The sequence below is a fragment of the Acinonyx jubatus genome, chromosome E4 (genome assembly GCF_027475565.1).
Source record: "Acinonyx jubatus isolate Ajub_Pintada_27869175 chromosome E4, VMU_Ajub_asm_v1.0, whole genome shotgun sequence".
NCBI classification, from domain to species: Eukaryota; Metazoa; Chordata; class Mammalia; order Carnivora; family Felidae; genus Acinonyx; species Acinonyx jubatus.
This window is the reverse complement of record NC_069395.1, coordinates 46,117,812-46,131,090: the sequence shown is the minus strand read 5'-3', so window position 1 is coordinate 46,131,090 and position 13,279 is coordinate 46,117,812. Positions and strand designations below refer to the sequence as shown.

Below are 13,279 nucleotides of genomic sequence, written 5' to 3'. Positions count from 1 at the left end.
AGGGAAGGGAAGGGAAGGGAAGGGAAGGGAAGGGAAGGAAGGGAAGGGAAGGGAAGGGAAGGGAAGGGAAGGGAAGGGAAGGGAAGGGAAAGGAAAGGAAAGGAAAGGAAAGGAAAGGAAAGGAAAGGAAAGGAAAGGAAAGGAGGAAGGGAAGGGAAGGGAAGGGAAGGAAAGGAAAGAAAGAACAGGGGAAGGGAGGAAGTGAGGGAGGGAAGGATGGATGGAAGGATGGATGGAAGGAAGGACAGCGGGAGGGAGGGAGGGAGGGAACAAAAACCATAATCAGTGGAGTCAAATACTTAAAAATCCAGATGTAAGAACCTGAAACTTTAAAATTTAGGAAAGGGGAAATTTCTATTTTAACAAACAATGAAATAATTTTATCTCATGCATTTAATTTAGTCTTCAGCAATTTTAGATGACCTATTTCTTAACTGTGGATTTCTATTCTTCAAAGAATAAGTAAAATATATTTATAGCAACTGTAATCGGCATGTATGTTTGGCTTACACATTTTGGTGTGTTTTCCCAATCTATTATGATCCTCTCTTTCTCTAGAACTACCTCATTAAATCAGGGTGGGTTTCCTGTACCTGTATTTATTACCGCAAGACTCTGACCCCAGTAAGACTATTGAATACAGAGTGGTAACTTGATTTAAGCTGCCAGAATTGGAATTGAGACTGAGAAACAGAGTTAGCTATATTTCATCCCAGGATTGGAAAGGCAGTAAAAAAGTCTACATGGACAGAGGGAAAAATGTTGATGTTCATAGAAACCTCTACTGAGGGTTCCAAATGGCTCTCCAGTCTCCCATTGCAGTCTCTCCTTTCCCAACATCTGCAGACAAGTGAGACATATAATACCCTGGCAGAGGGTTGCCTCGTCATTACACTAATGGTTCTGATCCTTCTGTGCTAGTTCTATGAATATTCTTACATACCCTGGATCCTGCAGAACAGGATCCTTACCTTCTATTTTGGAAATGACTTTATTCACACTCCCTCCTGTTTTGACTAAACTCTGGAGAGTGGACACAATCCCTTTACTTAGAACTTGCTGCCTGCCTATTCTATCTTATTTGGCCTCATTCCTCAGACGCTGGCATTCTATGCAGAATCACACTAACATTTGAATTCTGTATATTCATTTACACAGGTCTCTTGGTTAAGTCTCTGTGTTAGTAAAGTACCTTCCAATCTGCCATACAACTTAACTCAAATTCACATATTTCATATTACTTTCCACAACTCAAGATTTATCCAGACTACTGAGCTACCACCTGAATTAAATAATGACCCAGTGCATAAGCTAATTTTAAATGTAATGCTTTGGTCTCTTCTTCAGCATACCATGAACAGTAACTTCAAATTCCTTCTTGTGGTCGCCAGCAATGTTTGTTGCCACGCAGCGATAAAGGCCTGTATCTGACACCTGAGCCTGGGCAATAACCAATTTGCGTCCATTTAGCAAAATCCTGAATCCATCCCTTTCATCAATTAGCTGGCCATCCTTTAGCCACCTATAGAAACAAGGCAAAAAGAAGTCTGGAGATATATTTTAAAAACTAAGTTCCTAGAGGTGTGTGTGTGTGCATGTGTATCTCGGAGGAACTAGAACCATTTATATATTAAAATGTCTCTGTACATACATAGACATATAAATTCTCAACTGTATTTGCCAAATTCTCTATTTGCCCATTCTATAAAGTGAACTATAATGGGGAAAAGAAAAAAGTAAAGCTGGCCTAACACAGAAGTTGGCATATTGTTGGAGCCCCAGTAGCTATGTGTTTTCTTCATTCTTCTATTAATGTTAAGGAACAGAAAGAGGCAAATGCCCCTAAATATTATTCACTTCAGATGTTTAAACAATATTAACCAGCAAAGTGAATACATTCCTAAAGCATCTGTAAAATAAAAGACTGAAACCACATAGCATTATGTATTTTTTCATTTCTTATGAGTTATCACTTTCCATTTTACTTTATAATCATATGTGAACATATATTATTCTCTTAGTTGACTAACTGCTCCTTTGCATATCCTGCACCTTGGAAACGAAAGGTTAGGTATTCACAAATGCTTTGTGAATGAAGAAATAAGAAAAGAAATTGGTAAACACATATGCATGGTAACTTCCTCTATTTCCCTAATATGTCCAGTACATTACTTTTTATTTAATCATTCATTAAACATTTCAGTTCCTCAGGAAGATCTGACAGATACTGCTTACTAGTCTGTCTCTATAAACTGAAAATGTATTTCTCAGAGCATAAATGGAATTCGTCTAATTGAGCAGATTTAGGGGCCCTGTTATTATAAAGCAAAAGCCGCCTTTGTATACAGAGTATGTCTTTTAAAAGAGGAGCATAAGGAATATAATTTTATTTGGCCGCCTTTTAATGACACAGGACTTCTTTCAAGATAGCTCTAAAACACGCAAATAAAGAAGGGGGAGGTATTTAGAAGACATACCAAAACCCTTACATGATAGTTGGTGTGGGAGAGCCTGTCACTTGACAATCTAGCTCCAGTAAGTTATTAACCATCACAATGAAGTAAGATGTCTCATCTCCTCCGTCTATAGCTGGTGGCACTAGAAAACAACAGAGATGTAGCATACAAAGAAATGTACACAAGAAAAAATATACTACTCTTTTAAGCAGTACTAAGTTGCAGTTTAGAAGGTTGACAAGTATCATAGGGATTTGATACACTAAGGGGATTTGAAATATAAAATAAACTTTACCATACATACTTGCTAGGATTGGGGAATGTATTTTTGACATACTGTGGATTTTTCTCAATTAATCTACCACGTAGGTGCTGCTGATGCCATCTGAATATAAAGCTCGTTCATAGTTTAGTTTGCTTATTTTCATAATAATAAGAGAAATGAACCTCAAAAATTGGGCCTCTGTTCAAAAGTCTTTAATTTACAAAAAAAACAGAGACTAAAAAGGTTGCAAGATGACTTCCCAAAGCCCAGAGACAAAGTTTCCTGTTGTCTAGCATAGCGCTCATGACAGGGGACCACGTTATCACTCACTGCAATCAGATATTGTCATAGATGTAAAATGCATCAATGCACTTACAAATACAAAGTGTGCCTGTCAAAATCAGTGGAAGATTTACGTGGGTTCTTAGATCTTGGGTCTGGTGATAAATCCACCACTCAGTAATGTGCAGGTCCAGAGTTGAACAGACAACTGAACCTTCTGTAACATCATTTCATGATTCCATGACCAAAAAACATTTAATAACATGGTCAGGTTTTGCTAGGAATCTGGAATCCAGATTGTGGCATCCTTATTTACCTAAGACATCAACTTCGTATTTGATTTCCTTTTCTCCTGCCACACTGGTAGCCACACATACATACTGTCCCCGGTCGGCTTCTAGGGTACTCAAGATTTCTAGTTTCTTCCCACCAGCTTCTGTACGGACGTTGTCACTGGTTTTCACAGGTACGCCATCTTTTAACCAGGTGAGAGCTGGAGGAGGGTTGCCAGTAGCTTTACACTCTAGTGTCAGTGAATGAGCAATAATCACTTGCTTACTCAGAGGCACAGCCAAGTCACCTTCAATCATTGGAGGAACTAGGTAGAAAAAAGTAACATTTCAGGCATCTTCGAAATCCCAGTGGAATACAGGAGATTTTGTTTTCATGTAGTTTGACCATAGAAACGATATACATGTCTGTCTCCTTCTAAGCTGTTAAGGAAAGAATTTCTTGGGTTAGCTGATCTGCAACTACTGTCAATATTGTGGGATACTCTGTGCTACGTCTCGCTTACAAAGGGTAGATAGCAGCAGAGAATGTTCTTAGTCCTGAAAACAACTTTACCTCGTCCATAAAAACCAAATGGTCTAGATGCTCCATATGCCATGGACCGCCTCTTGTTAACTGTATCTTTTTAAAATATTTTTTCCAAGTCATGGGACAAATTCTTCCCATTTCTATCCATGCATATTGAAAATGACCAAACCCACCAGGACTTTATTAGTGAATGAATTCGATGTTGGCATATTTGAAAGCATAGACAGAAAGGCATATGATTACAGCATGTATTTTTTCCTTACCATACACATCCACGTGGAATGATTTTTCAGCAGTTCCAGCAACATTGGTGACATGACATGTGTATGTTGCTGAATCAGAAACCTGTGCTCGAGGGATATGAAGAAATCGTCCTTTATCAATATAAAGGGCTTGTGAGCTGGATATGACTGGCTGGCCGTCCTTATACCAAGTAATAGCAGGCATTGGAAGTCCCCGAGTTTCACATTCCAGTTTAATTATGCTGTTGATCAGTGCTGATATTTCTGTGGTGACATTCCCTCCTTTAATACTAGGTGGTACTACAAAGGATTGCAGAAAAGAAACAAGTCTTTTAGCTTTAGCTTTAGCTTTAGCATCTGTACCAGACTCTTAAATGCTGTAGGTATTTAAAGAATGCCTTTAAAGTAGATGTGAATTAAAGACAATTAGGAACTCAATGATTTATCTACTGATAGTCAACTGCCTGTCTTCTCAATCTTTATCACCTTCCTCTTGGGTTTTGATTTCAGTAAGAGCAGAAAGTCACAGGGTTCGTTTCAGGGGTTCATTTAAGTCCAATAGATCGTCACATAACTAGTTTGACCATAGAAATGATATACATGTCTGTCTCCTTCGTTACATAACTAAGAAAGTTATGTTGAACAAACAAAGGGAAACAAAATAAAACCCCACTTAAAGTGGATATGATACATTTGAAATGAGGCCAAGGGACCAGGAAATGTCACATCCTGTACAACTGCATGCCTTCTCCCCACAAAATACTAAAGGTCTAAGTGCCTTCAGAACCAGTTACTGGGAAGAGCTGAGGAATCTTCCAACTTTCGCTTCTTACAGGTTTTTGTTTCGTTGTTATTGCCTTTTTTTTTTTAGCTGCCAAGAGTTCATTCACTCAACTATACTCATCTAACCAGCTACATGTACATCTTCCGTAATTTAGCAACCACATTCCTGGCCTCACACCACATGAGAACTCTGTGTGAGTTGGAAAAACGACTCAAGTGGCTCAATCCTGCTACATCTTTTGACTCTGGTCATTCCAGGCTTGTGCTACAAACTGCAACAAGTTAAAAGAAATCAAATGGCATGTGCCTGAACTGGGAGTACCTTAATATTATTTTATGAAACTTTTATTTTAGAATAGGGTATATTCTAGAATGCTTTTCTTACAGTTGGACTAAGGTTATAGGTTTCAGGAGGAAGATCATGGAGGTAAAACACCCTCCTCATCAGATCATATCAAAGGCACAAATCATCAGCATGACTTATCACTGATGATGTTAACCTTAACAATCTGGTTGTGGTAGCTTTTGCTAGGTTTCTCCTTTATAAAGTTACTCTCCTTTCCCCCTTTTTGGGGAAAGGGATCACTCTTTTCAGCCCATACATATGGGGTGGGGAGTTAGGATCTATTTTCTTGAGAGGAGAACACCTACCTAATTTTTTTGGAGTTATCCTATATAATTTTGTTTCTCGTCCCCAATTTATTCACTTATTCAACAATTTATTTATATCAACATGAATTCATGGAAACTTATTTTATACCTTGGGTTATGATCTAAATACTACATGGTTTAATTTGTTGTTCAGATCAATCCAGTTTTGACCACTGGGAACCATTTCATTTGGCTCCTATGTTCCTTTGGCATATTCACGCCATGCTACTATTTTAGTACTTTTTTACCTTCTGGCTCTACTACATGCTGTAGGCTCATCTTGTATATTCCCTGCCCCAGCCCTGAATTAACCATTTTTCTGAGAAGCCTTGGTTCCTTTAAGTGGAAAAAGATATTAGAAAACAAGAGCTGGATGTGAATAGAGTACCATAATATTTTCTGATAACCGTTCTCAGAACTAGCTCACAGTGACAAACATTCATATACACATTTCTTTTTTGTCACACACAATTTAAGGAAATATCTACTACAGTGTGAAGTAAACCTGGTGGTAGGAGAATTTTCCTATAAGATAGTTTAATATACAGCTCAAAGAAGCCAACAATGGTTCATAGGTGAGGCATGGAGATGCTAAGCTAAGAATACATTTTTACATTTTTAAATGGTTGGGAAAAAAATCAAAATAATACTAATATTACTTTGTGACACGTAAAAATTATATGAAATTCAAACTTCAGTGTCCGTAAATAAAGTTTTATTGGTATATAGTCCCACTGATTTGTTTACATATTGTCTATGGTTACTTTCTCCCTCTAATAACTGAGTCAGGTAGTTGCAAAAAAATAGCAAATATGGTGTTCTCATTGTTTCTCACTCCTGCTGAGCTTACCATCAATTTAAGTGACACAGTTATAACTCAACAGCATTTCAAATTGCCATGCATATCACCATGGCATGATATTTTATTTTATTTTTATTCTCAGTGCATACTTCTCATGTCAAAACAAGAAAGAGAAAAGTAGATTTTAAAACACCTTTTTAAAGCACAACACAGTGAGGATTATTTTGTTATAAATGAATGGCAAAGCATCATTTATTTTGTAATAATACTACTGCTGTTTTGAAAGATTACAATACACACCAACACACTAGACTCATCATGTTATCTCCAATTCAAAGGAAAACAACAGTTGGATAAATCATAAAATGTAAAATGGACTGACTCATAATAACAGAATTTCTTCTCAAAAATAAAAAGCCAAAATGAGGCTACAACCAAAAAAAAATTTTTTTTTCTGAGTGGTTCATATGTTAGCCAAGCAAGAAAAGCCATTTACCAACAGTGATTTAATTAAAATCAGGGATGATCACAGTCAGTAGTCACAGAAATGTGTCCACAGAAATCTTAAATCTTTGTTTGAGATTATTAGCCTTTGCATGACAATAATTGCTGGAAGACATGAGACCACTGGGAGCAACGTTGATAGTTAATTCTTTTTTAAAGGCAACTTTTCTGAACAGTATTCTTGGCTCTTGGCAAACTAACAGATGTTACTGATACTGCTTTTGGTTTGAGGAGTCAATGCCAAGTCTGAAGAAACTAAAGAATTAGTCTCTAAGAATAGTCTGCATGGAACAACTACAGACAAAAAATATTTTCAAAGAAATCTTAAAAAAAAAAAAAAAAAAAACCCAACACTAACTCGTTACAACCTGAAGTGGAATCTGCTAAGATATGGTACAACTGATGGTAGCAGGAAAAGGCTTAGACAAATTTATAAAGCTTATTAAAATATAAGGTTTTAAAAGTCTATATTCCTTCTGTTACTTACCAGCAAGCACTCTGTGTAAAATACTCATATGTTCTGGAACCATAAGTGTCAATGGTATATTTTATTTGCTCTTATGGACTTAAACATCATCAGTTCCATGAATTTTTTGTTATAAGTAGAAGCTGAATATAAAGACTTGTCTACCATTGAGCAGTTCAGCGCCTTAATGGTGCTAAACTTATATTTTAATTTTTTGAGCTCAGTGCTGAGACTACTTTTTCTGAATGAAAAGAACTGTCCTCAAACACTATTACTGAATACTGTTGAATGATTTTGGAAATTGGTTTTTGCTACAAATTTGCTAATGTTTCTTAATGAATTCAACCTAAAATTACCAGATCAAAACAGCACTTAAGTGCAAAACTTATACTATGGTAGTCATTCTGTCTGAATCACAATTATGTCAAGTGACATTTATACATTTTCCATGCTGTCAAACAAAACTGAGATCTCCACTGCCCTACAGATTTGCCCTGGATATATTTTCTGAGCTCAAATTTCAGTTTCAGCAATGTCTCTTAGACCCTGATAAAAATACAAAGGAAATTTCCATGTTCAAAGTTCATTTATCTCTGAGAATGAACCTTTAATTATTCAGTCTGCGATACGGCATGCTAGAAGTCAATTATCAAAAGAATATAAGAGAATTCTATAAATGCTTTCCAAACAATGAGTATGGTCATTTAAAATAATATGTTTGTGAACTGATGTCAGTATTTGACAGTATCTGTCTACATGAAAAAACATTTTCCAAGAGGAAATACATAAAATCTCATTATAGAACAACATTGACATTAACATGAACATTTGCAATCAATTTTAGTGAGAGGGATCACTAATTTTGACCTCCACTTAAAATATTACCCCTTCCCTCCAAAGAATTCCATTAATCCAATCTGTAGACTTGTATGGCAAAAAATTTTATAATTTTAAAAATTATTCAAAAAAAGAATTTTATCAATAGATAATTAGTAGAAATTTATTTCTATCTTGATATATAAATACCTACATAGTATCTTTGACTTTGTCTCATGATCTGCAAAACCTAAAATATTTACTATCTTGCCCTTTATACAAAAGGTTTGCCAAGTCTTGCTATAGATAATTAATGAATACAAATTCAAGCCACCATTTTGAAACCTTAAGGAAGAGCATTTTATTCAGATTTAAAATTTTAATTTTGCTTTGAGACTACTTATGTCATATGTTAATCTGTAAACATATATCAAACTTTTGGTTCACAGTGCCTAAATCAGCTGGCTAGCCTAATTAGCTGGATGACACATTAATGAAAGCAAGAACATACGTTCAAATAAGTCCCTACCCACCATGAATGTTTTACAAAGGAATATCATTTGTACTGGAAAATATCTGCATTTTTGAAGTTGAGAAAAATTACTCAAAGAACATTTCTAATTGACGTCAGAACAACACACCATCTACTGCTTAAATTTGCCAAATAAACATCACTTCCTATTTCAATTTAATTCATATATACTTTTCTGGGACCTTATTTCTGTTTGACGAAGATTGTTACAGATAAAGGTAATAAACACACTGCACATTAAAATGCACTGCACATATACATTCAAAGACTTACACACACTTTGGGGAAGCACTTAGACTTCTTAAACTCAAACACGGACCTCAAGTTAAAAATCTTTGCCTCAGAATTAATAGCTATGAATTTACACAATCTCCCCCTGGGACATTAAAAGCTCTTTTATTTCCTTCCTTTTTTCACATCTTTCCCCTCCCTCCCCCCCCCCTCCCCGCTCCATCTTTTATTTTTCACTCTTACTCTGCCTCTATTTCTTTCCTTATTCGGGCACAATGTGCATTTCTGCCTTTCAAGTGCATCAGCTGTTTTGTCCTCATGTTGGTATGTAAATAAGGAAAACAAATGAATCAAATGTCATACAAAACACATTCTCAATCTGAAATCTACATAACTTTTCCTGACAGCCCAACTATGGCATCTGTTTCATTCATTTTTAGGAATAAAAAGCATTTTCATAAGTGAAATAAAATAAGCTTAAGGTTACCCACTTGGAGGTGCAGCCAAGCATACTAGAAAGGAGATGCATTATTTCCTGAGTTATAATAATCAAAACTTCACAATGTCATAATATCTTTCATCTCAGACAATCCTAGAAATTTTAATCATTATAGTTCCCTCTCTTCTGGGTGCCTGAAGGCGTTATATAGACTGCACAAGATGATCTGAAATAAAAGAACCCAAGTCCTTGGGAAATAGGTGTCTTACAGAATCACCAAAATGTATGCATCATAGACACTGGCAACGATACAACAATGTAGAGAAGACCACTCAAAAGCTTAGGGGAAATTTTGCACCTATTATTTGAATGTCTGGTTCTGGTAAGAGGCCAATGGTGGCAATAACACTTATGTTTGACTTGGATTCATGACCGCCAATCTTTCAGTAATGCTACTCTTTTTTTTTGGAGGACATGTCTTTTCATGATTAGATTCTTCCAAGGCTTCTATTTATAGGTAGAAATGATTTAAAAGCATGCATTAAATAAAATCTCTTTGATTCAAGAGAGCTACTCAAACTTTATATAAAGACACTAACATTGAAAAAGGGAAATTTGCAATCCAGTGAAGTTATATAGAAGTCAAGCTAGTAAGCCAATACAATCACTAAGTAAATAATGAAAAATGAGTAACATTATTAAACTCTCAGTATAAGCCAGGTGACCCAGTAAGGTATCTAGCTTTTGATCCTCACAATAACAATATTAAATAGGTGCTATTATTATCCCCATTTTACAGATGAGGAAACTGAAGATCAGAGGGTAGGCAATTTGTCCAAAGTCATAAAGCTAGTGAGTGACGGAAATTGGATCTCAACGCAAGTCCGTCTGTCCCAGAAGCCCAAGTTCTTAGCAATGATTAGATCAGTGCTGTCCAATAGAAATATAATGCTAACCATCTACATAATAAAAATTTTTCTAGTAGCCACACCAAAAGAATTAAAAACAGAGGAAATTAGTTTTAATAATATATTAAACTATTATATATATTTATATTATTTATATATATTAAATATATATAAATATTTATAATATTAAAATATATACAAATAATGTATTAATATATATAAATATTTATAATATTAAAATATATACAAATAATATATTAAAATGTATATAAATATTTATATATTATTTATATATATTAAACATAATATATAATATATAATTTAGCTATTTATATATAAATATATAATATACTTAATATTATATATATTATATAATCATTTTAGATATAATCAATGTAAAATTATCAATTAGATATCTTACATTATATTTTCAAATTAAGTCTTTGCTATCTGACCTATATTTTATACTTACAGCTTGTCTCTTTTTGAACTAGCCACATTTCCAGTGCTCAACAGCTTCATGTGGCTAATGGTTACCATATTGGACAGTATATCACTGGACCATTCATTCATTTATTAGGAAACATTTCTTGAGAGCTACCACGTATCAGACATTAAAATAGGGAACATGCAAAACTAGGCCCTGCTCTTACGAAGTGTAGCTTTCCTCTTACGAAGTGTAGCAGATAGGTAAATAAATCCATAATTAAGCAATAACCTATCAGACAGTGATATGTATTATGAAGAAAATAAACTTGGACAATATAATAGTGACTGCATGACTGACTGGCTTGGGAAGATCCTGTAAAGAGGTGATATTCCTGAAGTATCTACACTTTTGAGTGTCATACACTGTGGAGAGACAGAAATCAGTACAGTAATAAGCATGACTGGCCTATTGAATTACTGGGTAATTTGCTGTGCCTGCAACCTAATGTCTATGTGTGTAAAAAATATTAAATGACCTTGGAATTCACTTGCCTCAGGGAATATTGAGATTTTTAGTGAAATGAGGGCTGAATCCTCTGGTAGGGACTTAGCTGGAAGAAAATGGTGGCACAAACATAAGGCATTTAAAATATCACCCTGTGGTCAGAATAAAGACCAAGATGGTTTGAAAACAGAACAACTGAATGGTTTGCATACCATTGGCTTCATTCAATTCATGTATCTCAGTTCTTTCTAGAGGTTTCTGGGTTTTCTTTTTAAAGTCTTTTAAGGATTTAGACATTTGACTTATTATATATTAATCAATCAGGAAACGCCAGACGTCTTGAGTGACATCATTGGAAAATCACTAGACCTCTCAAAGAAATCCAGATGTGATGACAAAATACATTAAGATTGGATGCAATGTTCTAGTCTAGAACACAGAAACTAGGATCTTTCCTCTAATGTAAGTTGCAGTCCAAATTATTCAGCATTGAATAAAAGAACAGTTAACATTAAGCCCTGATTTTCAATAATAGTGGGAATTGATAATAACAAAACAAGCATACGAAAATCACACTTACTATAGACCGTGAGTTTTATGTCCTTGGCTTGTTTGCCAGCTGCATTAGATACAGCACACTGGTAGCGACCCTTGTCACCTCTTCGTGCATTCTTTAAATGTAAAACTTGTCCTCTGTCTAGAAGTTCAATATTAGGATCTCCCAAAAATAAAGGCCTAGAAAAAATAAATTTCATTCCATGGGTCCATTTTTATTTTCCTATGTTTCCTCTCTTATTAATAACAACAAAAATCATTAAGTCCTAGGAGATTAAAAATATGAAACAAGGTTTTTTTCTCTATGAATCTAAAAAAAATAAACAATGATATTAGTACTCTTATTCAGAAAAATGGAATAATTAAAGCATTATTATTCATTATTTTCATTAATGAAAGTTAGATAATGATTACTTTGAGATGAAAAGTTCCCTCATTTCAAACTTATTTGTTAAATATTAATAGAAACCTGGTAGTGTTTCATTGTTTCTTCCATTCCTCCCCCTCCTTCTCCTCCTCCTTTTTCTTCTTCATCTTTTTTATTTGTTTTCATAGCCAAACTTTCTATCATCATTTAGTAAAGTAAAACTAAGAGTATAGGAGCTTGAGGCCAAGGAATATTAGTTTTAAACCAATATCATTATAATACCTGGAAAAGTATTCACAATAGAATGGTTATTACTTATTAAAGGCAATGATCCTGCCAGCTTTTCTAAAAAGTAGATACTGTAGTAAATATGAATGTTTTTATAATCACAAGTACTTAAATATACTTATGTCAAAAGCAACTCATATGTGGTTGTTAAGGAAGTCTTTTCCTACTATACAGTCATTTATTGAATACTATACAATGCTCACTTTACATAACTGGCAGCAGCTTTATGTAATAATTGAAACATCATGTAAAGTCTATAATATCCTAAGATTCATATCTTTTTTTAATGTATATTTATTTTTGAGAGAGACAGAGAGAGAGAGAGAGAAAGAGAGAGAGAGAGAGTGGGGGAGGGGCAGAGAGACAGGTAGAGACAGAATCTGAAGCAGGCTCCAGGCTCTGAGCTGTCAGAACAAAGCCCAATGCGGGGTTTGAACCCACAAACCAGGAGATCATGACCTGAGTCAAAGTCGGATGCTTAAACAACTGAGCCACCCAGGCACCCCCTAAAATTCATACCTTTAAAATCCACTGATCTTCTTTCAGGAAGACCCATAACTAGTTTTTAAAAAATCTGCAGTGACTTAGCCCATGATAAATAACTAGATGCACTGCTGGATTAGAAGTCTCATCAGACTACAGAATTAAATGGAAACACATTTAATGTTCTGTGGTAGCATCCTTTACGATTTCTTGGCATGTCACTTTGTAGGAAGCTCTCAAAAGCTGAGAGAATAAAGTACCTTAGTTTAATGCATTTTAACTGTTTTTAAAAAGTGAATACTTGATAATGTTACTCAAATTTAAGTAACTTTAAAACTTTTATTGATCATTATGCAAGGAATGTGAAATTTTAAATAAACAAAAAAGGAAGTATTATAATAAGAAAAGGTCTGCTTGATTTACTACCCCTAATGGGAGTCTTCTCTCTAGATATCT

The 13,279-nt window shown here is 34.8% G+C and overlaps 1 protein-coding gene across 25 annotated transcripts in view; it reads right to left on the bottom strand.

The window, feature by feature from the left end:
• The window catches only part of HMCN1 (hemicentin 1), a 703,321-nt gene that overhangs the window by 189,931 nt on the left and 500,111 nt on the right, over positions 1-13,279 (bottom strand). For all 25 annotated transcript variants that reach the window (XM_053209695.1, XM_053209701.1, XM_053209691.1 and 22 more), the window contains 5 exons: positions 11,711-11,865; positions 4,086-4,364; positions 3,320-3,601; positions 2,490-2,598; positions 1,353-1,522 (listed from right to left, as the gene is read on the bottom strand). In XM_053209695.1, the coding sequence (XP_053065670.1) occupies positions 1,353-1,522; positions 2,490-2,598; positions 3,320-3,601; positions 4,086-4,364; positions 11,711-11,865 (995 nt within the window). The remainder of the gene's footprint in view (positions 1-1,352; positions 1,523-2,489; positions 2,599-3,319; positions 3,602-4,085; positions 4,365-11,710; positions 11,866-13,279) is intronic.